This window comes from Lutzomyia longipalpis, chromosome 1, assembly GCF_024334085.1.
Source record: "Lutzomyia longipalpis isolate SR_M1_2022 chromosome 1, ASM2433408v1".
In the NCBI taxonomy this organism is placed as follows: Eukaryota; Metazoa; Arthropoda; class Insecta; order Diptera; family Psychodidae; genus Lutzomyia; species Lutzomyia longipalpis.
Window position 1 is genome coordinate 49,242,277 of NC_074707.1, and position 26,248 is coordinate 49,268,524.

The window sequence follows — 26,248 nt, forward strand, 5'->3', positions numbered from 1 at the left end:
TAAACGCCCCTTGTTCATGTGAAAGACATACGGAGAATTACTAATAGATCGAGTATAGTGAGAAATATACGATGGGTTGGAAAGTCTAGAGGCCGTATTTCACGGGGTGTTTACCATCAGACCACTCCAATCTGTGTAAGAGCATATAATTCAGAGTTTCCGGAGGAAAATCACTGAGATTTTGTACACATGATCTCATTTACCGAGACTCAATCAATTGATTGAGAGTGGTTGGCTAATTGAGACACGGAGCGAATTTGGTGAAGTAGATCAAACACTTTCTTCCTTTCTTTTGCCAATTTATTCTTTTATTGAATTACACAGTGCTTTGCAACTTGTGAGCTGAAAATTCATTTGAAAATGTGATATAACGGTCGGGAATTCCCGCGATCGCATCGCCACAGTGTAGGCATCACGATCTCTTGATCATTTCTTGAATCCACTTTGAGGTCTTCATGATGTTGTGATAGATTCCCGGTTGCTTTTCAACTCCACACCCAAAGCCTGCACTCGTAATGCCAATTAGGTAGTGACGATCTTTAATTTTAACAATTAACGGGCTTCCGCTATCCCCTAAGCAGGCATCCATGTGCCCATCGAGATGTCCAGCACAGAGCATTTCATTGAAGAGTTCAACATTAATGTTTTTGCTCTCATGCCATGCTACACATTCATTTAAACTTATAATGGGTACTGAGGCTGTTCTTAGAATACTCGTCCCTGTTCCTGTGCTTGCTTCCGTCTTACCCCATCCTGCAATCATTCCATTGACCCCCGTCAAGTCCAACTGTCCCACTGGAAGGCAAATTGGTAGAATGTGACTCCTAAGAATGAAAGAAAAACTTCTTTTAGATTTTTTTCTAAATGAAAATGAAAGCTTTCCCCGCCTTACTTGTAACCTGCTGGCCGTGAAAGCTTCAGCAATGCCAAATCATATCGATCAGGTTGCGTAACTCTAAACTGAAAGCGTGGGTGGATGTACTTCTGTAAAACTCTGTGCCTCTCAGCTGGAAGAGGTTCAGACACCGTCCCCGAATTTTGCGTATCCAACTCCCCGAGGAAGACAATGATATCCCGAAGCTTTGCCTGCTGAATGCAATGAGCAGCTGTTGCGATAAATCTGCGCGATACTACAAAAGAAAAGAAATGTGAATATTATAATTAAGAAAATCTCCTGTCTTGCGTGAAAGATTTCAATCTCAAGATTAATAAAGCTAATACCAGACATAGGTGTATTAAAAGCATTTTTAGAAAAAAAAAATTGGATGAAAGTTACCGTTTAAGCACCAGACGGTGATATAACACTTTCGCAATAATGCGCAGCTTGTGGAGTTTTTGTTTGTCTTTTAAACTTGATGAATTTGGGTTCTTTAAGAATATTTTGAGAGGAAAAGAAAAAAAAACAAACAAAGCTGACCTACCCAGAAGGCCCTAAATTAATGAAGAGAATTGGTGGAAAGAATTATGTAAGAGGCTTTATTTCTTTAACGTAACTTTTTTTTAGATAACTGTTTGAGAGTTAAATAAATTTGCCAATATTCTGTGGTTTGACGTCAGAACGTTTTAAATTTCAATTTATACGGCAAAATTGGGAATTATTCTTTAATAAAAATCGTTAATTGGAGCGGAAAGAATTAACTTTTTGTGATGTGATTAAAGTTTTAGAACTTTTAGCTGTAAATTTTATTGGTTAAGAATTTATCTGTGATTCCTTTGCTTCGGTAAATTCTTTTTTATTAAGAAATTAGAACAGATCTCAGGATCTTTTGATCTTTCTTTATTTCTTTAAATTCTATTAAAATAAAAAGAAAAATTATCCGAAAATAACTTACAAAGTACACCTCCGCATTGATATTCGAGGATTCTTATGTGAGCCTGCCATGGATATTCAGCAAATTGCGCCAATCTCCCACCAATGATGCGCTTCTGAAGGGTATTTTGGCTATTTCGGGAGACTCCACATTCAAAGGGTTGTGCCTCCGTGTCAATTCTCCGTCGCAGAAGGGGGACTTTTGAGTGAACTTTGCTAGCTGCTGGCTTTAGATGGGGCCTCACAATGGGTGGCTGTGGGGGTGGTGGTACAACAATGTCCACTTTAACGTCAGGAATACAGCACGAGAAGAGCCAACGATTCTCCCCACAACCCTGCGTATGACGACCACCCTGTAGCCAACAGGAGAAGGAGAGCTTACAGGGCATCACCTGGTTTTGATGCATACATTCCGTTGGGATGCCAAAGACGCTATTTATTATGCCTTTATTGGTAAAGAAAATTAAAAGATTTTTCAGTGTTAAAGGCAAAGCTTCTCACATGCAAAACTTTAGTACTTACTTGCATTTAATTCTGGTCCAGAATTGAGAGCAAGAAGGAGGTAGAGTCTGAAGATGATCACGTGCTCCCATTGCGGCATTTCTGTGTGTGTTCTTTAGTACTCAAGCAATTGTACAAAAGAAGAATCCAATGGATTTGGTGAAGATTGACTAAAGAGTCATGATATCACATTGTGTGTCCATCCAGAAGGTATTTTCGCGAGTTCTTTTTTATCACTCACAAAAACACTTTTATGCTCCTCTTGACGCCATCAACGTCATCGTTTGGGCGTTTTTTTCGGATTGCCAATTAAAGTGAATTTAAGGTGAAGATGAGGTAGACAAAAAAAAAGAGGAAAATGCTGTGTGTTGACCTCAAGGAAGATCACGCTTAGAGCCGGACACGAGTTAACCGTTTTCTGGGCAAATGCTCGTCTTTCTCTCGTGCGCCGGAGCACTTTTGCGCAAAAGAAGATGTTGCGATTGACCCAGAGATTTTAAAAGTATCCGTAAACAACGAAATTTGCCCTGAATCACTTTAACGTTTGCACACAAGAAAATCCACGCTGAAGAGACTTTTTCTTTCTTTTTTCTTCTTTGCAAAATTATCTGTTAGAAAAATTGATGATTATGATGTGAAGAAATTTTCGTTGATGTCTTTCTAATGCTGGTGTGAGTTCTTTTTTTTCTGATGTCTCCTTCTTGCTAATTTGCACAGAAGAAAATCAGCTTTTTGCCCGCCATCGTGTAGCTATATCATCAAAGTGTGTCCAAGGCAATTTTCTCCGTGTTTTTCATCTAGTCCAGCAAGTAGGTTAGCAATTATTGCAAGGTGAAGTAGCAAAAAAAAAAAACACAAATCCCACTACTTTGCCACACTATAGAGGATCACCAACTAAATGTTTAAAATTCAATTTCTTCAAGAAGATTTCTTTAAGCGTGACCGCAAAGAAGAGATTCTAAATTCAATTTAATAAAATTTCATTCGTTCATCCACCTCTTTTTGGAATGAATTAAAATCTCCCGAGAATTCAATTAAATGCTCAATCACTTATGGGTTTGTCTCACATCACTAAGAGGCATTCACTGACTTAGAACGCTTTATTTTAAAGGTGTATTAAAAGGTAAAAACAAAACAGCCCTTCTTAGCGCACGTTTGTGAAGCAATAAAGCACAAGGTTGCTCTTGCAGCAGCGGAAAGGAAGAGTTCAACGTTCACGGCAGCACTATATGCGGATATGCGGAAAGAGAAGATGAAGAGCGATGCCACCTTGTCAAGAAGAGAGTCCACCGAAAACTGATCACTTGTGACGTCTAATCTGACTCGCGCAGGTGCTGAGATTGGAGTGGAAACGTGTTTCTTGAACCTCCTCCAGCCGAAGATGTACTCGCGAAGATGATGATGGAACATCTAACTGTTCTTCACGCAACATTTTATCCACTCACGAGATCGCTCTTTCGTGCCCAGAGGTGTTCATTCGACAATTACATTTTTCTGTATTCTCTACATTTTTTGGGTTCTTGTTAATTTTGTGATGAAAAATTCAATTCTTGGGATGTTCTTTTGTTTTTTAAGGAATTTTCTTAGGAACTTCAATTAGATAACCGTTAAAACTCTTGGGGATACCTCATTTTAGCTTTTCTTTTTCATAATTCTATTAAAAGCTCATTTTTGAAGATTTTATTCAAGAAGAAACATTTAAGATTTTTTTTAAATTGAAGAAAACCAAAATTAAAAATATTTTTAGAATAATTAATTTATGTATTTAATATTAATTCTGAAAGAGGTAAAAATATTCATTCTAGTAGAGTAAGATCCTCTAAAATGAGCTTAAAGCTTTATTGGAATTTTAAGAAAGAACAAAAAGCTTCCATTTTATAGGTAACTAGAATATATTAAGGAATTTGCAAGAATTTGAGCAACTATATTATGTAACTGAAGTTTTAAATCTCAAGGAAAAATTCTGCAATGAAAAGTTTTTATCCAGACGAAGAAAATTTTAAAGAGGCATTTCTTATAAATCTATTCTACAAAATATATTTAGAATTTGAAATGTAATTTAGGACAAAATAAATTAGTAATTCAGGTTGACCCTCTCCATTCGAATTTCTTCTAATATTTATAGGCGTAATCTTTATGTATTTGCTGATTGTTGCGGTTAATCGTATAAATTACATTTGATTCCTCGCATCTCTCTGGTCGCGGCTGATGTCTTTCAGATGAGGCTGTGTTTAGGCAATTCTGGAGGAGCCACAAGTCTGCACAGCTGGGCAATTTGTGGGGAATTGTGTCATGTTAATCAATCAAATGGGATTAGAGCATCTTGTGGCAGATGAATTTACAATGAAATCAAAATAAAATCAAAATAAACAGAAGGAGGAGAAAAGGAGGTCCATTGAATGGAGCTTTCTCACTCTGAATAAACATTTTGAACATTTCCATAGAGCGAAGGATCTTCTGAAAAGTACTACAAGAAGAATTATCTACTTTGAATTACATTGTTGCAGCACTTATATGCCTCTTTGTTTTCACTCTTTTGATACCTTTGAGAGCTTGAGGTAAGAATTTCTCCGCAAAACTCTCGAATGTCGTCAATTAGAAACGGTCGGCGGTGGTAATGATGAGGAGTAAATTAAGGACACTGAAATTTCACTCAAATCAATGCGTTAGGATGTTTTTTTAGGGTTCTTCTTACACAATTTTTTTCTTCTCTTTTTTGTTTATTTTCTTCTTCTATCGTATAATTACAACAATTAATGACTGGACTGTAATTGTTTCATATCAATTAAGGAGGTTTATGTACAAAATATTTTACACAATTTTCTCTTCATCAATTTTGTTGTTTTTTTCGACTTCTTTTTTTTTTCTTTTAAATTTCATTGCTTCTTACAATATTATTGGCTTTTACTCTCTGTGCTGAAAATTATTTTTAGAGACAAATTATTATTTTGCCGAAACAAATAGTTAACAAAAAAAAGTTCCTCTCAAAAGCAACAAAACTTTGGGCACTTGACGATGGAAAATATCCATTTTTTTTTAGTGTTTTTAAATTTCACAGCAAAAAGGGTGAAATTGGTAACAAAAATGGAGGTTTTTCACAGAGTGAAATCTTCTCTATATGATCAGTTTTTTTCCTTTCATTTAATTCTCCTCAATATGCCTGGCGCTTGTCGCGTGATTTTTTTTTGTGCATTTTAACGTTTTTTTTTTCTTGATTGATCATCTTATAAGTTAGAGAGTTTTTTCTTCTCATTTAAAATTATTTACAAACATGATAATTAACATTAATAAATTATTTACACAACCATTTGTTCAGTTTCACAGAAACATATCCCAGAATGGTCATCTCCGGAACAACAATTTTCACCTATATTTCTCATCATCTCTTCTCCTTTTTTTATTTTTAAACAAAACATTCACTCTCGTCCATTTTGATATCACATAAGTAAGAATTGATTACATTTGCTTGTTTTCTTTTTCATTCTAAATCATTGACATAAAGTTCTTATTTATTCGTCTATTACTCCTCACGCTTTTCCATGAATTTTCAAGAAAAAATTAACATATTTTAAACATTCTAAACACAAAAAATATGTTCACTTTTTCATCCATCTCCTATCACAACACGAAAGGTTTCTTACAATTTTCTTTCATTTTCATTTACATGGTTCTTAAACCCTCCGCAAAATACTACGTTTGTATGTAATTATGATTTTTTTTGTATAGTTTTGGAAATCAACTATATGGATGCATGTATAAGAGAAGTCTTCAAAAACAAAGATAAAGATTTCTGCAAAGGATCTGGTTTTTTTTTTGAGTTTGCAGAAAGCATCCCCAGTGCAGCAAAAAATGTTAATTTTCTTTTGGTGCTTCGGTGTTCTAAAGTCTCTCTTTCTCTTTCCACTAATGACTCGTGAAATTCTTATAAGTTGCTCACGTATGATATCCAGTCGACAGTATAGGCGACCCTATGGTAAATTCCTGGTTGACCACGATTGGCACAAGAGTATCCTGCTGAGACAATTCCTGCAAGAAATTTATTTAAAAAGTTAATTAATTCTGTACAAGTTTTTCATTTAATTTTTGCGAGTTGATGTGCTTACCTATTAGATACCATCGTCCATTCTTTTCGTGCATTAGAGGTCCTCCACTGTCGCCTGGAAAAGAGAAAAAATCCAAAAGTGAGGAAGGAAAATTCTTAAATAGGAATGAATGTTGCCAATACCTTGACAGGAATCTTTGCCACCCCCTCGGTAGCCAGCGCATAGCATTTCGGGATAAATGACTACATTGATGCCATTGCTTCGATGCCATCGTTCACAGACCCTTCAAAAAATAAGAAATAAAGGTTATGAAGATTAGAAGAATTATTCATTATGAATTGAAAAGTTTTAACGCTAGAATTTGATGTTATTTTTTTTATTTTAAGAAGTTTTTTGTAGATAAACTGTACAAGAAATTGGTTTAAATTCTTCAGTATCATTTACCAGAAAATTGTAACAGTTTTGTGATTTTTCTAACTCAAGAAGCAAATTAGAATAAAATTTTAAGAATAATTAAAAGTAATACAAAATTAATTAATAATACTTCTTCGAAATCACGAAATGAATGAAACTTATCCGTTTCTGTTCTATAAGAGCAAATTTTTAATTTCTATGTTGCAATGCTATACTTATTGAGCTCTTTTCCCATCCTTCCTTTAAGGTCTTTTAGCCCAATTATTGAATGGTTGTGAAATAAATTTAACTATTCATTTCCTCAACTCTTCGTCTATAAATGCATTGGTATATTTAACAATTTAGCACCACACAAAGAGTTGTGCTAATTTCCATTTCCATTGCAAATGTTTTTAAAACACTTGTCAGTTATCTTTTACTGGACAAAGAAAAGTAATTTTCTCAATGGTTTGATTCATAAAATTTTTACATCAATGACAACGAAAAATGTGAGAAAAATTCTTAAATTTCTTGATGAATTTAAAGAGTTTATCTTCGTTTATTTTTGAAGTGTGTTTCTTATTGCAAAATATTTAATTTGAAAGATCAAAATCTGTATTTACATTCAAAATGTTTCCCTCTAAAAAAGTCAGAAGATTTTCCACTGATAATTCCTTTCATTTTTCACAATTTCATGCTTACTGACTGTCTATGTAAAATTAAGATTTCTTTTATAATATCTTATCCTCATTTAGAGCACCTTCTAAACTGCATTACATATTACGTCCACAACGGCAAATTACTTCAAATCATTTCCTTCTCTGAGTGCACTCAATTGAGCTTTTTTTTTCACTGGATTTCGTAATAAGTTTTTCAGCATTTGCATACGTTATCGTGTGTAGTTCTTACAACAGATTATCTCATTTGTTATTTATCGGGGCAAACAAAATAGCTCTTGTTATGCAATTGATTTTCTTATTCTTACCTATTGTCTATAACAGGAACATCAACAGCTTGTAGTGTCTTTGGCCTTAAACGAGATCCAGGATTCAGTGCTCCCCACCCGGCTGCCCAGCCAAATTTCCCCAGGAAATCCTCATTTTTCTCCGGCAGACAAATCGGAGCTGCAAAAGAGGATTTTTTTTAAAGAGATGTTGAAGATTTTTCTTGCTTGGATAGGCTGTGGTGGATGAAGGAGAAACTCACCAATGTGTGGCATATAGTGAACTGGCCGCTCTAGGGTGAGCACCGAGACGTCGTATCGGTCGGCCTGTGGTGTGAACTTGAAGTATGGATGGACATCGATGCGCCTGACGCCAAACGTATAGGCCGGTAGGGGTTCCACGGCCGAATTGATCACATAATCCCCAAGAGTAACATGCACTTGGCGTGGGCTGGCTCGTGCAACACAGTGACCAGCAGTGACCACGTGTCGGCGTGAAATGAGTGAGCCACCGCATCTGGAAAGCAGAGACCTGGCGTGTTTATGGCGCACGTTTCAGGGCACAGAAAAGCGTCGAGGGGAAAGAAAAGTCGGTTAGTAAATGATGATATGGCATGTTAAGATGAAATTAATAATGTTAGATTTGTTATAATAATGATTTAAGCATTCTGCGCATGAGCCTAACTTAAACACTAAAATTATTTTTATTTGCAAGCGTTAGAAGGTGTCGATGCGTTCATACCTTGAGGAGCCAATTCGAATGTAGGCCTGCCATGGAAAAGATCCAAATCCAGCATCATCTCCGCCAACAATCCTCCGCTGGGCTGTCTGTTTCGCAATGGAAATTCCACATCCTGGATTGAGGGGGGATTTGGAAGGTGATTTGTTTGTGTCACACACACACGCACAAATCACATGTAAGTATACAAAAAGAACTCTCTTTAAATCCTCCCACATTATAAATAGGTATATAAAGAAATGAGGATTCAAGAAGGAACTTTGTGCCAAAACACAAAAATTAATGTAAAGAAAGCATAAATCCATCATGCTGGCACAATCTTCCCAAAGTTAGACACTCACATTGTGATCTCCGACAAGCAGAAAATGGGCATTAATAGAGCTTTGAGAGAAGAACCACCCCACAGATGAGAAAGTTCTGTTTTTAAAAGGACTTCAAGCAAAAAATCTTCCACAACAAAGTTACAGACCTTCAGTTACTAAAAATGTTGTTTAGAATTTTTGGTCAATTTTATTAATTAAAAATAATTTGTTTTAGTAGCAGAAGCATCATGTTTTGGCCAAAAGTTTAATAATTTTAGAAGTAGGAAAAGCTCTACGCTTTGCAGTTCATTGAAAGTTTTTTCTCGCATGTCTGGATTTTTTTTCTTTAAGTTTAAAGAATGGTTGTTGTTATAAGAATGGTGTTTGTTAAGAGAAACCGAGGTGATTGATATTTTCTTCGTAAGAGGCGCATTTTTGTTGACTTTCTTACAATATTATTTAGAAGATTTAATAATTAAATAAATTAAAAAGTTGACAGTTAAATATTTCTAATTCTAATCAATCTGAATTCCAATTCAAAATCATTCCTATATTACGATGGAGGCGCCAGGTCATAACGGCCTTCAGTATAAATTAAACTTGAATTAAAAATTACAGTGGAGACGCCTGGTAACATCAGCGTATCTAATATGACTTCTAAATTAGAATTTTACAGTGGAGGCGCCTAGTACAAAGTTTAATCTAAAATAAGCTAAAAGTAATTAAAGAAATAGAATTAGTGGAGGCGCCAGGTATGACTGTGCTATTTTCCAAAAACAATTAACAATATTGATCGCGATGGAGACGCCTGGTTTATCAAAGTCAAGTAAAACTTAACTAATATTATGTTAATTTATTCGAATAATGAATTTCTTTAATTTTTTCATCAACAAACAGCATTAATTAATTTTCCATATTTTATCAAAGAAATCCAGTAGAGAAATACTCATAATGAACCACACAGAGAAAGGCATCAGTTGAGGGATCGCAAAGGAAAAGGAATAGAAGAAGCAAATGAATAAAAAATGAATTTACATTGAATGGATAATGATGAAGAGTACAAGTTGTGTGTTGTCTTTCTCCACAATTTTGTTCAAAAGATTTGTTTTTAAATTTTTTTAAGTATTTTCAAAACATAAAAAAAAACGAACCAATAAACACAAAAACTTGTGATGAAGTAATTTTGGGGGGAAAAGCAGAAAAGCATGCAGTGGTGTGATGTTGAAATTTGAAAATGAATCCAGCCACTTTTGACCAGGGTTGGGCGGTTTGTTTACATTTTTACATTTTACATGCTTTTTTACATGTAAACAATTCCTTTCTTTACATGCTTTTTTCTTTACATACTTTTCTTTACATTTTACATAAATAATGTAAAGAAAAATAATGGTAGCAAAATATTTCTTTAATTGAAAAAAAAAAGTAATTATTTTGTAAAATTATGTAAGTTTTTTTTTATTTATTCAGACACAAAAATCTTAATCAGAATTTTGTCTCTGTAAAGTAAATTTTTATGCATTTATAAACATTATTCAAAAGCTTGCAAAAATACAGATAAAATTAATTTGTTAAAGATTCGAAATTCTGGGAAAGTTCATTTCTAGTTATGTAAAAAATGTTTTCAGCTCTATTATTAAGGAGAAAATTTGTTGAAATTGAACTCATTCCCTTTCTTCAACCCACATACTCCCCTATATACATTTTTTTTAATATAGCTTCTATGTACGTACACTTTACCTTCATCTCAAATAAACTCGTAATTACCTATCATAGTAATTTGAGCTTCAACTTAAAAATACGTTAAAGAAAGCTTTAATGAACGCGCATAAAGTGAGAAAAGGTATTTTTTTTATCGAAATAAGAAAAATATCAGTTTTAAAATCATTTAGTGGGCTTTAAGAACATCAATAGAATGAAATCCAGGATTATTCATCGGCTTCTTTACGAAAAGGAAATTTTTACATATTAATATATTGAATTAAGTTTCTTTTATTTTTTTATTTTTCTATAAATATTTTAACGGGTTTCATATAAAAGATGATTTCCCACCTAAATTTCTGACTAATTAGTTATTTTGCATACATATTAAGAAATTTAAAACCTTTTAACAAAATTGAAAAACTTTTTACAAATTAATTTTTCCGTTAATGTAAAATAACTTTTTGATTTAAAGACTTTAAGTTAATTAATTAAAGTAATTTTAACAGAGAAAAAAATCAAATTTTAGGTTTTTTCACTCATTTCTCCCTCAAATATTGTTTTTACAAATTCTTTACATCATTTTTACATTTTTGTATACTTTACATATAGTTTACATGTTTTTTACATGTAAAATGTAAAAATCATGTAAACAAATAATTTTACATGAAATTGCCCAACCCTGCTTTTGACTTTGTAACATAATCTCTTCTTTTTGTTTTTACTACACTGCTGTTAATTAAATCTTCACGACACGTTGCAATTTTGTCGTGTAGTTCATTGCAAAATCAAACATATAAAACCATAATAATAGGATTTGGTTATGAATTTCCGTCTTGTTGTCTTGTAGGTAACGTTGGAAAATGTTCATGTCAAAATAAAATTCAAATATCGTATAATTTTCACAAATATTGCAGTTTCCGTTCATGTCTTGTCTTTCAAAATTGGCTGGAAGTTTCTTTTTTTGTGTCAAAAAGAAATTATAATGTTGCTTATTTTTTTTCTATGAATGGACACCCACCCGCTAGAGTTATTTAAAAGGAAAGGAGCTAAAAGAAAGAATTTTTATCATGTAACGTCTCTCCAAGTTCCTTCTTGAAAAAATCCTCTTGCCTCCATTAAGAGCAGAAAAACCAAACAAAGGAAACATTATAAAGCTTCCAAGCAGATTTATTTTTCTTTTCAAAAAGGAATAGCATAAAAGCTTAGAGAAAAGAGAAGCAACAAATTTAGGGAGATTTTCTCAAAATTCGCTGAATTTGTCCATGCATGACCTTCTTGATTTTTTTTGCTTGCCTCCATTGCTAAAAAGCCTTTTAATCCTACACACAAAACCGTTTTACATGGAGAATTTTAATTTATTTTGATGTCTGGCAGTGAAGCGTTTTCTCTATATACGAGTAAGCCAAAAAAAAAAGAATTTTCCCTCGCAAAAAGACAATGGGTAATTTAGGTGTTGTTAAGTGAAATGTATAAAATCACCCATTAACATTTAAATTTCTCTCGCAATCACATCAAGAATCTAAAGCCAGAAATGATGAAAAATTTGTAAAAAGAAAAAGAAATATTTTGAGAGCGCTAAGTGAGTGAAAATTAGTAATTTAACGATTCAAAGACTTCTTTCTATGCGGTTTTAAAGTAATTTTAATAACTACAAAAGTACGATCGTCAGAGATAGAATTGAGGGGAATTATACAATATTAAATTCATTGACAAAGAGGCAAAAAGAAGTAGATCGAAAAAGCCGGAAATCTTCTACTTATTATATTCAAGTGGCCAAAATTGTTTTGGATTTGCATACAATGCAAAACTTTGCTAAAAAAAAGATTTGATTTTTATTTCATTTTATTTTGCAAGGAAATGATTTGATTTTTTGTGTGTGATATTTTATGTAGGCCAACATAAATTTTTAATTTAATGTAGGTAACCATAAAAAGACTTAGAGTAAGAGGTCGCGTAAGCAGAAAGACGGAGTGGGCGTAAGCAGATCTTACCTGACCGATAGGAAATTAATTAAAAAAAATACATCACAATATACATATATACCCTTTCCCATATAACATATATTGGTATATCAAAAAGGAATGGAAGGGTGTAGCCATCAAGATAAAAAAACCCGGCTCCTCCTGATTCCCCCATCTACACTCATGCTTTATTTCAGCTACAACTCCTTTATACATATTTGACAAACATAGAACTATATGTATAAACCAGAATCCCCAACAAACTTTTTTAAAAAATGTCTGAAAATCTAAATATCGAGAGATTTTCTTAAATTCTAAGACTGAAATCAGGAGTTTTCTTCTATAATTATTTTAATTCTGTGCTATCTATTTTGTAGAAAAATCAGAATTTTAGTCAGAAATAATTCTTAATTGACTAAACATCTAAAAAAATTAGCATAAAATTATTTTTTATGCCACTTACAGGGTATAATTGCTTAAAGTTATTGATGAAAATTCAATAAAGAATTTCTTTCTTTCATTTTCATGAAAAAATATACATACATATGTAGTTGAAGACAATAACATAACTAAGCTTATGAAAATTTTAAATGTATTAAGAAACAATATTTTCTTTCTATCAATGATTTTTAAATCAAAATTAATATAAATAACTAAGAAATTATGAGGAAAGATTGTGAGAATCAAACTTTAATAATATTTTAATCTTTTCAGAGAAATCACATAAATTTCCTTCTGTTTAACATTTAACATTGTAGGTATAACATTCATTATTACAAAAAGAAGGTAAAATGATAAAGTTTACAAACCGATGAAGATCATTAAAAAATATATATTTTTAGCATTCACTGAACATAGGGTAAATGCACAATTTCAAATTTATATACTTTCTGCAGTAGCGCAGCGTTTAAATTGAAAATTACTGCATTTACCGCTTGTTTGAAGCAGAAAATGAAAATCAATGGTTTATCGGAATTGATGGGAAACTCTTTGATATTGCGCCATTCCAATATATTGCTTTGGGCGCGGAGATTTTCACTGTGAAGAAGCCCCTTTAAGAGTTTTGTGATTAACGACCTGGATGATAAATCTCTGAGAGTCCACGCGTGCTAAAGAGGTGTGAATATGTTGAGGGGTATATGTTTTATCATTAAGGCAACAATTGAACGAGTCTATTAGTCTATGTGCTTTGTAATCACACTATATTGGAATTAAGACGTGGTACACATTTTGACGCCAAGAAAAATTTGAAACAATGAGGCGTTACATGACAATATGGGGTACATATTACAATATTTTCTTTTAACTCTTCGCGCGGTCTCCTCTCTCCATTGTCTCACACATCACCTTTTGTCAACAACCATTGCGGGTGGGTAACAATTCATTCTTATATATGTCTTTCTGTCACGTAAAGAGTCGCTTTTTTTATCCTCCCCGTCGTGCTTATGATGATAGTTATAGCGAGCCAAAAAAAATGTTGGGAGAAAGTATATCGTCGGTATGTTTTGTTGTTGTAAAAAGATGTAGGAGTTTTGAGATGCTTTTGGGTTTTTTTTTAAAGAAAATTTCCAAAAAAATAGCCAAGAAAAAGAAGAAATAAAAAGGATGCGGATTACTTTGAAGATGAATCGGAGAAACTCACTGGGGTCGTTGGTAACAGGTCCATAATCTTTGTTTGGAAGATCCGTCAGATCGACGGTATTGCTGAGGTCACCGGCTGTGCCCAAATTTGCCGATTTGGCTGTCCTGTGACAGCAGCCGCGCAACAGGCCACCGCAGGCGCCATGTAGGAGGCCACCCGACATCCAGCACATCAAGAAAAATTCACATGTGCCCCCTTCGTGTTGACAATGCAAATCTGACGTGACGCCCCCACCGACTTTTGCATCAGGGTGAGGTTTTTTTTTCATTCAAACGTGCGTGCGAAAGATACAAGAATTTCTCTCATTTATTCAATTTTTAAACGTTTTTTTTTCTTTCAATGGCATAGTATTTTCAATGTGTATAGTAAGGTAATTCAATTGAATTTCCCACGGGGTAGGATTCTGGGCAAAGATGGCGCGCTATGGTATGTTGAAGATGCAGAATGTTTTTTTGCAGACGATTTTATGGAAATGAGTCAAAATATTTTGATCAGCTCAAGAGTATTTTTGAGAGATACTAATTTTCATTCTCAATTAAAATTAATCGCATAAAAACGTTTTTAATTTTAGTGTTTAATTAAAAAATATGTAGGTATTACAGAAGAAGAATTTCTGGATTTTTTTTAAATAGATTTAGAATCTATAGTGAATATGCCAAGATCAAAAATATCTTCTTTGAATTAAATTATAAATATTATGTGAAAATAGTTAGATTAGTCTAGAGATATCAGCGCGCTCTATATTCCCGGCAAAATTCTCAACTAAAGCAACACAAACAAATCTTTACTAATAATCAACAACACACAATGCTGCTGGGCAGGTAAAACAACAAAATCTCTGGGAAAATCCTTTTTCTCCTCCATCATTCACGTTCTTGACCGTTTTTCATGTCATTCCAGCTAAATGTGAGCACGATCACGATGCTGAGTGACTGCTAATGCATTTTCACCTCAACTTTGATCTCAATTAAATGACTTTCATGTATGATGGAACATTTTGCAAGATTCGCACGTATATAGCATATGAATTAAGTTCGTGAGGTTTTGCAGAGATCTTCTTCATGTAATTCCTCTTTCACTTCAATTTCCGCGCGCGCGTGAAGATTTCTTCCAAAGAAATGTATCAAATGAGGAAGGAAAATTAATTACTGATTTTTTTTTCTTCTTCTTCACTTGGTCTCTACTTATCTATAAATTGTGCAACGTTCTCCCGTAATAATAATTGATTGAATAATAAGCAATTTTCAAAAAAAAAAATAGCTGATGGTGCATGTTTGGCCTTATGAGTGGGTAAATATTCTTCTTCTCAAAATTGCCATATCACTGAACAACGATGAAATTTTGTAGGCAATGTAGGTATTATTTTTCCGCATAATTCTCTACATTTTCAGCTGTTTTTTCTTTGGAATAAACATCATGTTGATTGCCCATACTTAGCGTTAAAATAAATTGAGTATTGAGGAGAATTGATTAGCATTTTACCACAAAATCAAGCCCAAAACGCATTTTGAAAGTTCTTCATCTCTATATTGCTCCGTCACGTTGACTTTCGTGTATATCCCTTCCCTCGACGATGAAAGAAAAGGTTAAAGATCGTTAATTAAACCTGTGCCACGATTGAAGCTAAAAATTCGAATGGATAAAATGGCGAGAAGAAAATCGAAAGTGAAATTGTTTACTTTTTTTCTAATTCACTGCGAGTGCAACAATCGATAGTGCTCAATATCATGTCTATTCTTCCATTTCAAATAATGCTGCTTGTTTATTTAATGCGGTATATATGGGTTTTTAATTTGATGATTAAGAGCAAAGAAAAAAACGCACACAGTACAGCAAACTCTTTTGCGGTTGTCACTCTAAATTGCGTGATGTGTAAGTCAGACAAAGTGCTAGAGGGGATTATGAGCAGAAGCACGAAGAAAACCAATTTAAATGTTTAATAGCAAATGATGGTCCATTAAAGACGGATGTTAAATGCACATTTTTTTTTCAAGCAATAGAGAGAAAGATTGATGACTAATATACTTTGTTTTTTTCGTCTGACCAATGCTATTGTGTAACTTTTTTAATTAGCTTGTTTTATTTTCTCTATCTCTGTCGATTTATTAGACACACATTAAAAAAATGTCTCAACTACAGAGCTTTATTAAGGGTTGAATTTAAAATGATTATGGAGTTGAATATTTAATTCAAAAAAGACAATGTTTGATGAAGAATTTAAGATTCTCATAGAAAGGTATACCAACTAATAATGAAGTTTCTTTGAGAAAATTTCAAGTAAAGGCTTCTAAAAATATTGCTAAAGTTATATTTACTCAAAGATTTTCATATTTAGGATTTTTTTCTAATTAATTCAAGCTTTTCGATATATGTATTGGAAAGCTTTTTATGTAGTTCTCAAAATCTTCGTGATTTTTTTCCTACCAAAACTTTTAGAATAATTTTTAATATTCATTTCTTTCAAATAAAAATATTTTCTTATGTCTTTCTGATGAAGGAAATCCTTACAAAATTAAAAGGAAAAATCATGAAAAAACTACTAAAGTTCTGAAATGAATTTTCGAGGCTTTTATTTTGCTCTGAATTCTTTCGAATCATTTTATAAATTTTAGTTTATTAAAAAAAAATTGTCAAAAGAATTAAATGATCTAAAAAAAATATTCTTTCATCCAAAAAATATTGCAAAAACATAATCATTTGAAATCAATTATTAACCGTTAAACAATTTTAAGAAAATCGTATTGCGTGGGAGTCGCGTCGCGATAATGAGGGAAAAAGAAAGGGATTAAAGATCTCCATAAAAGAAGAAAATGGGATTAAAGGTAAACCCATTTCGTATATTTTGGGATAATCCATGAGAAAAATTTTGCATTAAAAGTCTTGCGTGGGTTGCAAAAAGGAAGAAAAAATTGAAGGAAGGAGCTGTTGCAGAAAAAATCCATGAATAAATCCTCATATGACAAAGGATTCTCCGTGGATTTGGACGTTTAAGAAAAAAAGCCATAGAGAAGCATACGTGCGAAAAAATTCCTCTCAATTACCTCGATCGACGTTGCTGGGATCTTCTGTAATATCTTGGAGATTGAATTCATTGCGAACATCCTGAATGGCCGCCAATTCATTTAGTCCAAAATTTTGATCACTGCAAGTACAACAACATAAAAAAATCATTGCAATGTTTTATAATAGAGAAGTTGAAGAAGAAGAAAAAATCCTCCACCACCATATCTCGTTTGTTATTCACTCACAGTGAGAGAGCGAAAGACCGGGTTTTGACTTTCACATTCACTTTCCATATAGTGACGCCAGAGTGGGATTTAAAATATATTTGCTATATGCTTTTTTTTCTTAATCAACGTGCGATGTTTAAGCATAGCTGATGTTGAATTAAAATTTCAAATGCAAACTTGACATTGCGTCTCGTTTCTCCTAATGCAAATTTCCGTGTTACAAAACTCTTCCACAACAATGGGAGCTTTTTTGTTGTTGTTAGTGCTAATATATACAAAAAAAAATTAATTCCACTATATGCATTTGTGATGCATAATTTCGGTGTGGAGATCATAAATATGTCTAACCGGAGATTTTATCAACGTCACATGACCGTGGAAGTTGTAAAAGTTTCATTGGATGCAAAACTCCGTGGAGCTTTTATGCTATTTATGAACTTTTTTTCTTTCTTTTTATACTATAGAATTAGCCATTAATATGGGAAAATAAATATAAATAATCTCTGCGGAAATTGTTGTAAAATTAAGAGCAATTAATTTGATTAAAAAGCTATTAAAAATTTCTACTTTCCTGGTCCTATTGATGTCTGTATTAGTTTATTGAGAAACATTTTGAAATTTGCCAAATAATTTAAATAATTTGTGGGTAAATAGTCTTATTAATTTGTAGAGTTTATTACAAATCTCCATGTTAGAGCTTAAAACATAGAAGATTTTTTTAAATCCATTCTTCGACTATCTTCTAGAAATTGTAAGAAACACTTCAAATTAACCCTGCGTAGAGGTCAAAAAATATCTTTTGCGTGACCCATCATAACGTGATGTATATATTTTGAAAATATATAAACAAATGTGGTATGAAGGGTAATGTACTACTAAATGTTGTGCAGTAGAAGAGAGTCAAATAAACATGAATTCATTCTTCCGTGAGAAATGTTAAGAGGACAACGAGAAGGTCAATAAAATTACACACAATGTAGCAATATTTCGTAATTTTTTTTCTTTTCTTTCTCATTGTAATAAAAGTGTTAAGTGAATGATCTCTCTCTTAAGGAATTTCTAAAGAAAACATGAAATTAAAATGTCTTTTGTTGCTCCTTAGTCTTTTTTCAGTCTTGAGTTTCATTAAATACTTTACGGACAGATTTAGAAACAAGAATATTTTATTTTCTTAATATTAACTCAATTTTTAAGAAGAATTTTTGAAATTATTATATTTTCTTCTTCAATTTCACAGCAATACAAGAACTCTCTTATGAACCAGGAATTTAATGTTAAACTTGTAAACTAAATATCCATAGCAAATGGCTATTGATTTTAAATCTATAATTAAATAATGTGTTCACAAGATTTTACTCAAAAACCAACAAAATTAAATAAAAACAACAAATCGATAAAATTTCAAACATAAAAATCCAAATTATTAAATCGTTTCAATGCTTCCGGCACAACACACTGGATTCTGAAGAATAAACAGCATGAATTGCAATTAAAAAAAATTGTACGTTTGCATAAGAAACGGAAATATCTCTTTGCTGATAATTCGAATTCATTTGTTTCCTCCGGAGTGTTATAATATTTTGTTTTCTGTGTGTATAATTTTCCTCTCAATTAAATACCTTCATTTCGCGGAAGTTTGTATTTTTATATACATATATTGCACTACATATCTGACCATTCGAGGGGTGACTATTAATGTCTTTTTCACACTATAAATTTATATTATTTCCGTGAGAAAATCTTTGAAGGAAATTAATCCAAAAATGCGTGACATCAATAAAAGTTATGAATTTCATAATATTGTTGCGAAACTGCAAATAAAAATTATTTTAAACGATTTTTATTACTTTTGACTGATGCTATAAATATTTTCCTGACTTTAGGAGCTCTCAAATTATTCTTATCTTTGAATATCTAACACATTATTCTCTTTCCTAACTCTTAAGCAAAATTTTACATTGATAAAAATGACTCAAAAAAGAATTTTAAATTTCTCAATACACAATGTTAAGTTGAAGGGCGTTGCAAGATTAAGAAAAAAAAGTCTCAAATGTGAGTAAAAGTTCGAAGAACAAGAAAATATTAAGTGTGTGTATAGCTCTCACTCAATAAAATGAAAGGTGCAAAACAAACAGAAAAAAACAGCAACACAAACTCACCGGAAGACAATGTTATCGTTTGCGTAATTTGTCGTTGATGAGGCGCCCGAGGGGAAAGTGATTCCGTCGCTCTGCGGAAAGACAACTCGTGGTGTTCGACTGCGCCAAAATTGCGGTGGTTGCGAGATATGTTTGGGTTTTGGCGGTCCCGGGTACTCGCTGTACTCCACGTATGTTTTTGGCGGGAAGAATTGCCTCGGTGGATGGCGGAATGTGTCGTAGGACACGGCAGCCGAGGCAGAGGCATCGAATGCACGTATACCGAGCTTTTCAACGCCCCCAAAATCGCCGTAGGGTCGCTGGGGTGGGTGGATAATTTGTGGCATGGGTTGCGATGGCTGGAGGCCAGTTATGGGCCCACCTGTGGCATCCCCGAAGCGCGTTACATCCTCATGGGAGTACGTCTGTGGCGCTGGGGAGGAAGTTTGGGGGTAGTCCTCGGGAAATGCGAGCCCCCGCGTGTACCTTGTGTCGTGCGTGAGATGATCTTCGCTATAGGGGCGCTGGTAGACGCCAATGGCTTCGGCGAAATTGAGATGATCCTCACGGTAGCCCTGAGGAATGAAGAAGTGATCATACTGCTGTGCTGCTGCAGTAAGACCATAGTGTGGCACACCACTCCGCCTTGCGGAGGTTTCTGTCGTCGTTTCAATATTCTCATCTTCACCCTCATCGAATTTATCCACATTCCCCTTTGTGTGGTGATAGTCAAAGTGCAGGAGTTCACTGGGGGTGGTATATGTGGCATTAACGGGGTTGTCAGCTTCATGACGCTGTGGGGTTACAGTTGGTGGGAAACGGAAGGAACCAAAGGAGCCTTGGGGTGCACCCACAACCCCCTGATGCACCTCCATGAAGCGTATATTGTCCACATTTGAGAAAATCTGCTGCGGCGCGAGGAGATTGTGTACGAGCTGCGTGGCCTTCCCTTGACCACGGTGCAGCGTGAGTCCAACGTGCGATTCTGTGCGTGATGGTCGTGCTGGGGAATCAATAGCGTGTGCCAGCAAAATCCCTGCCACTATGGTGAGAAGTCTCCACTTGTTGGAACCAAACATTGCTCTCAGACCATATACGCGCTATCACACCCGCGGGTTCGTCGCTTAAGCGTTGATGTCTATCGTGTTTTCTTTTCCCTAGAGGGTGGATCTTTCTATTTGGGGATGATTTGCTTACGCGCGGGACTTCACCTCAATTTGGACATAATTCTCGTGATGCGGGGGAGGGTGTGTGTGCCTGTGTTTCAATGCAACCGGACTGTGTGGGTGTTGATAATGAAATTCACTTGATAAACGCTTAAGCACAGGTGGTTGCTGTGTATATACTCCGCACGTTGGGAATAACAACACATGAATTTCACTTTTAATCTTTCGGCATTTGCATTCGAAATCAGATGGGAGAGAATTTCACTTTTTTTCTTGGCTGTTTACACTATTAATAATCCAATTTGTTGGCTGGTGTGTGCTCACAGCAAATAGCGAGCTCGCGGTACCCCGCGCGTCCTCCAAAACGCTCGTTTTTTTCTCTCCTCTACTCAACTTCTTCTTCGCACACCGTCTTATTGAGCGAAAGAAACAACCAATTTCACTTTTAACCGTCGATCTCGTGATGATTTGGAAATTCCCGGAGCATTTGAGCCACTCACGTGGAGACGCTTTTTTGTGGCCTAGTGCTTTTCACTGATGTATTTCGTAACAATTGATGGATAGGATGGATGGTGTGTCGATGATGATGAAAAGTTGTGGGCTCTCTTCACTTTCGTTTTTCCCCTTTTGCACGTTTTGGTAGCTACCGCTGTGTCATGCACTCCCCAACACCGCCAGGTTCCTCTCCGCTGGTGGACAGATTTGCTTCTGATGCTCGTGGCTAATTTTTGATCGTTTTTTCGTTGGATTTTGTCGATTGCTGCGAGCAAAAGAATGAGAGAAAAGGCATAAAGGAAAATTGTAGTCAGAAGGAAAAATTGCTTGAGAGAAAGCAAAAAAGTCTATATACCAAGTTTTGCTGCCACAGAGTATATCGTGTGGCTTAGATTTTTATAATATATACCCTCTATTGGTAGACTAACCATCGACACTGGCGGCCAATTAGTCATTCAATGGATTGCCCGAGACTTGCTCTCCGAAGATCAACCTATCGCCGTGATGTACGAGATTGTTGATCTCGACATTGAATGAGAAATTGACCTCGATGGTGGGGAGATTGAGATGAAAAATCTAATCATGGCCATTCCTTCACGTCTCAAAATGTGAATTTTTCTTCGTCTATATCGCGTGTGTGCCGCAAAGAAAAATATGTGCTATGTCGAAGAATTCTTTTATTTACTACCTCTTTTTTCCTTCACCTTCTCCTCCTTCTCCTTAGAAGACTAAAGGAGAGTTATTTTTTTTCTTATTTATTTATTAGTAAAAGAAATGTCTTTTTTGCCGGCATTTGAAATTTATAAAAGATGCACACGCGAGATGATGGAGTTGTGTGGAGAAAAAAAGAAGATTTCAAACAAGGAAGAAGATGTGTGCGAGGAATGCGCAGTGTGTGGAGAAGACATATCTCGAAGATGATGAAGATGATATTTGGAGAGAAATGGGTGTGTTTTTCTTTCACTTTCTGTCGCACTTTTAAATTATCGAGTGGGTGAGTGGTCGTGAAGAAATCCCAAAAAGGGGGTATTCAATACACAAAATTAATGTCAATTTAATTGAATTTATTTGAAATGTTTGAAATATTCTTCTTCTAGAAGAATTTAAATGATTCGTTTCTTAATATTATTACTTTTGATTTTTTTTCTTGTTATTTTTCATGAAAAATGTGTTTAGAGACTAGAGATAAGCTGAGAGTTTTGAGAGCTTTTTAGGATGAGAAAGCTTTCCAAAATAAATTAAAGAAAAAACTTCCAAAATTCTCGTTAGAAATTAATTAAACGAATAATAAAAGAAAATTACCATTAGATAGAATCGATAGAATATTTCTGAATCAAAAAGATCAATGACCTGTTGACCGATGACCTCACAAAGCTGTCCAAGGAAATGAATAAATGCGTACAAATTGCTTTAATCTTAATGACTTAATAAACCTTAAAATTTTGATTTTGTTGTGAATTTTAAGGCACAAAAACAAATCTATCAAAGAAAGCACAAAATTAAGGAATTTTATCGATTATCAACACGAACTGTTTCATTTCATGAAAATAATAAGGTACTGAAGAATTTCACCAAGAAATACGACGAAGAGTATTACCAGAAAATTTTCAATTGGGACCAAAAACAAAATATTAACACGTTCATTTTTTTTTTATTTAATTAAAAGAAAAGAAACTAATTTATCTGAACCGAAAGACCCAAAAAAAATATCTTTACTATTGAAAAATTGTTCTTAAAATTATGTATTATCGAAAGCTAAAACTGCTGTTTATCACTCAAAAATTTCATCTTAATCTCCTTTATACTCTTCTAAGCACCAAAGAAGTCAGTTCGTTATTAATGCAAAAGCTTCAAACACGGAAGTTGAGTCAGAGCTTTTTTTGCTGCCCCAAAAGAGCTTATCCGGAAGCACAGAGAATTGACCACACTCATGTCTTGAAGATGATTAATTCCCCAATAAATCACACGCCTTGAAAAATCTCTCATGGCAGCCACTCTCAATACATTTCGCATTACTTTTTTTTTCTTCTTTTCTTATTTATGCTCTTCTTTGGGCAAAAATCAAACAATATATACCCACATTACACTCACCATTTCACCGCAAAGGTAAAATATAACAATGTTTTACCTTCTTCTCGCTCTCTCGTGGACCTTTTTGTAATGAAAAAAAAATGAACAATTGTACGCCAAGGAGGAGAAAGATGTTTTTGAAGATGAGAGCGTTGTTGTTGATGGAAAAAGTGCAAGAAAAGGTGCGAGACTCAATTCACACCACCTCCTATTCTAATTTCTTTTTTTTTCTATTTCTTCAGGTTTTTCTTTCTTTATGTTTTTCCATTTTTCGATAAACAGAGACTCGCTCTGCACGTGAGTTCCGTGGAAATAGTGAAATTCTTTCGTGAGCAATCTTTCACAATAGAAGCGCCAAAGAGAGCAACAATAAGTGCAGCAAGTGCAGGAGGAGGGTAGAACAATGGGAAAAAGTACGAAAGTGTTGCATATGATGCAGGAAGATTTTTTCGCTCTGACTGACGGAAAAGTCAATTTTTAGGGGAAATTTTTCCACCAACAATTTCCGGATGTTTGTGGCTTTTACATGGCCAATGGGTGGTAGTGGTGGTGTAACTTTTTGTTGACGATTGAGGTTTTTTTTTGAGGTGCACAAAGTGTCTCTTTTTTCATTCGAACAGCAAAGAGACTTTCTGTGTGTGGCGCGCAAAAGACACAATAATAATGATCATTTTAAAACGGAGCGACACACTTTCTACCAACAGACAATTTCATTGCGAATGTTACTTGTATGTTACCAGATTTAACAGACAATTTTTTCCCTTCTTCGTCTTATTTTTTTTTCGTGGTGTACCTTCCTCACCATCTCACACCACAGAGTACTCGCGGACTCTTCGAGTCTTGTTGATGAATTTTGTGATTGAGAAGATTGTCTCTTTCTCTTTCACTACACTCTGGATGACTTTCTGCAAGGTCGTTTAAGACGCTGTGCGCACAAGAAGCAAAAGCAAAAATAAGAAGATGAAAGAAGAAAAAAAATAAAACAGCAGCAGCAGCTCAAATTAAAACCAGATGAAGATGAAAAAAAATTGTCTGTGCTGACCAATGATTCTCACAGAGAAATTTTCCTCGAGATGGTAAATTGCGAGTGAGTCAACAGATGGCAGAGAAAAGACACATGAAAAATAAAAGATTGCTTTGAATGAAGTTAATGAGATTTACAACACTCCAGAATCCGGTTTAATGGCAAATGAGAGAATTTATCCACACTTGAGAAATAACTCTCTTTCTCCCTTTTTTTTTCTTTTTGAGAAAATTGGTGAAAATTTGTAAGAAAGAAAAGTTTTGAATGAAAATTTCACTTTACCTGCAAATTATTAAAATCCACAAATGCACAAAGTATTTTCCGTTTTCACCTGGAACTGTTTAAATTTTTGCAGGTCAAAGATTTTGCTTGGGAAAATCCTCTGTGTGGATGATTTGTCCCCTGGGTAGTGCTGCGGACAAAACAGTTGTGCTCCAATCACAATACTTCTCCAAGCAAAGGTGTTATCACAATTTTTTTTCTTCACTACTTTGCACTTTCATTCACTTCTCCACGGGAGATTTTCTATCGCGAACTCGTTACAAGAAATTACAACAGGATAAAAATTATATATTAATTTTTCTCACTAGGTCGAGAGAGTTTTTCTTAAGAAGATGGTAAAAAAAGCGCGCGCCAGAACTGAGGAGAAACAAAAAAAGATAGAGAATTTAATCACCAAAGATGAAAGAAATGTTGTAAAAGATGCTTTTCTCAGTGTGTGATAAAAATAACACCAAAATGACTAAATAGAAAATTGTTTTGTACAATTTTTTTTCGTTAAAACAAATATTAAACTCACGACTCTCTCTCACTGATGCGACCTTCTTGAGTAAAAGCTCAAAGAAGTCTGGTGCTGGCGCTTCGTCTTTTGCCAGCGAAAAGCGAAAGAGTCGATGGAGGTGATTTTTTCGAATGTGTGTGCATGCTTTTTTTCCCAACTTCTTTCTCTCTCCACCCAACTTCTTCTGCACAACAAAACAACACCTCGCAATGGGCTCTAGGTGGGGAGGTCACCGCGCAAAGAAGGCAGGAGGTATTGAGCTCTGAAAGAAAGAAGAAAAAACTCGAGCTATCGTGAAAGAAAAGTAAAATTCATGCTTCCCAACCAAATGAATGCATCAAAAGCACACTCCAAACACGTATAAGAAGAAATTATATATTTTTTCAACTTCTTCGCTATGCGCTGTTGACGAAAAAGTATAAGCAGAGCGATTAAGGAGAGTTTCCTCGTAGAATTTGTGATTCTTTTCAATGCAATTTGGGATGACTTCTCTTTTTAGCTGTGAATTTTTGAGATTTTGTTGAAAATTTTTTGCTCTTCTGTAGGTATTTAAAACTTAAAAAAAAAGAGAGTCCTCTACGTCCTCTACTTTTTTTTAAAGCCTAATAAATAAATTAATTAATTAACAAATTCTCAACTTTGAATTTAATTTAACAGAGGCTTATGCAGCCTACAAGAGCTTAATTAAGAAATTATCAAACATTGATGAAAATTGTAATCATTTCCCGGAAAAGCGCTGAGAAGTATACAAAAATTTTCCGAAGAAGAGGCTGCTCTGGGAAATGACCTCACTTTTATTAAGTCTTTGATATTTAGCACAAAGACAAGCTACATAAAAATCTCTTAAACGATCATAAACATAATCGAAAGCTCTATTAATGTATTAATTTCTCGTAATAAATATTCCAATTCATTTGCAACAGCTGTGAATTCTTGAACAAAGTCAATCCAATCCAAAAGTTATTATTAGTGGGCATTATAATTTGATTATCGAAGGGAATCATTTGATGGCTTCTCAAATCGTGTTGATGACTTCATATATATGTATATTGATGGGTTTGATGGTGAAGAAAAAGAAGTGAGGTATCTGTTTTTTTTTTCTGACAGAGAGATTCTATCGCCAATTGTTCGAATTTTTCCCAAAGAGATACAAGAAGAAAATGGTGGTTAATTGGAAAAAAGTGGTGCGACGAGAAAATCAATTCAATTGTAATTAATTCACAATAAATCTCGAAAAAAATCCACACACCACCTCAAATTGCAATCATGCAACTAATTGCGCGATCCCATTGAGGTAAAAATTTTTCTT

At 34.2% G+C, this 26,248-nt stretch overlaps 2 protein-coding genes across 3 annotated transcripts; both read right to left on the reverse strand.

Annotated features, from left to right (window-relative positions):
- Positions 1-286: 286 nt before the first annotated feature.
- LOC129788056 (serine proteinase stubble) lies at positions 287-3,610 on the reverse strand. The gene is made up of 4 exons (XM_055824029.1): positions 2,333-3,610; positions 1,833-2,255; positions 893-1,130; positions 287-824 (listed from the first exon to the last, which is right to left on the reverse strand). Exons 1-4 carry the CDS (start codon positions 2,409-2,411, stop codon positions 413-415), a joined length of 1,152 nt encoding a protein of 383 aa, XP_055680004.1. The 5' UTR covers positions 2,412-3,610; the 3' UTR covers positions 287-412.
- Positions 3,611-5,010: 1,400 nt separating this feature from the next.
- Positions 5,011-25,042, reverse strand: LOC129788057 (serine proteinase stubble). Of its 2 annotated transcripts, XM_055824030.1 has the most exons (11): positions 24,958-25,042; positions 24,441-24,797; positions 19,425-21,329; positions 17,077-17,177; positions 14,036-14,272; positions 8,433-8,544; positions 7,954-8,207; positions 7,733-7,871; positions 6,537-6,637; positions 6,415-6,468; positions 5,011-6,337 (listed from the first exon to the last, which is right to left on the reverse strand). In XM_055824030.1, the coding sequence occupies exons 3-11, from the start codon at positions 20,480-20,482 to the stop codon at positions 6,234-6,236; spliced, it is 2,160 nt and encodes a 719-aa protein (XP_055680005.1). In that variant the 5' UTR covers positions 20,483-21,329; positions 24,441-24,797; positions 24,958-25,042; the 3' UTR covers positions 5,011-6,233. The 2 variants fall into 2 exon arrangements, with proteins under 2 accessions (XP_055680005.1, XP_055680006.1); XM_055824031.1 differs by lacking the exon at positions 14,036-14,272 and having other exon boundaries at positions 24,958-25,007.
- Between the last annotated feature and the right edge of the window lie 1,206 nt (positions 25,043-26,248).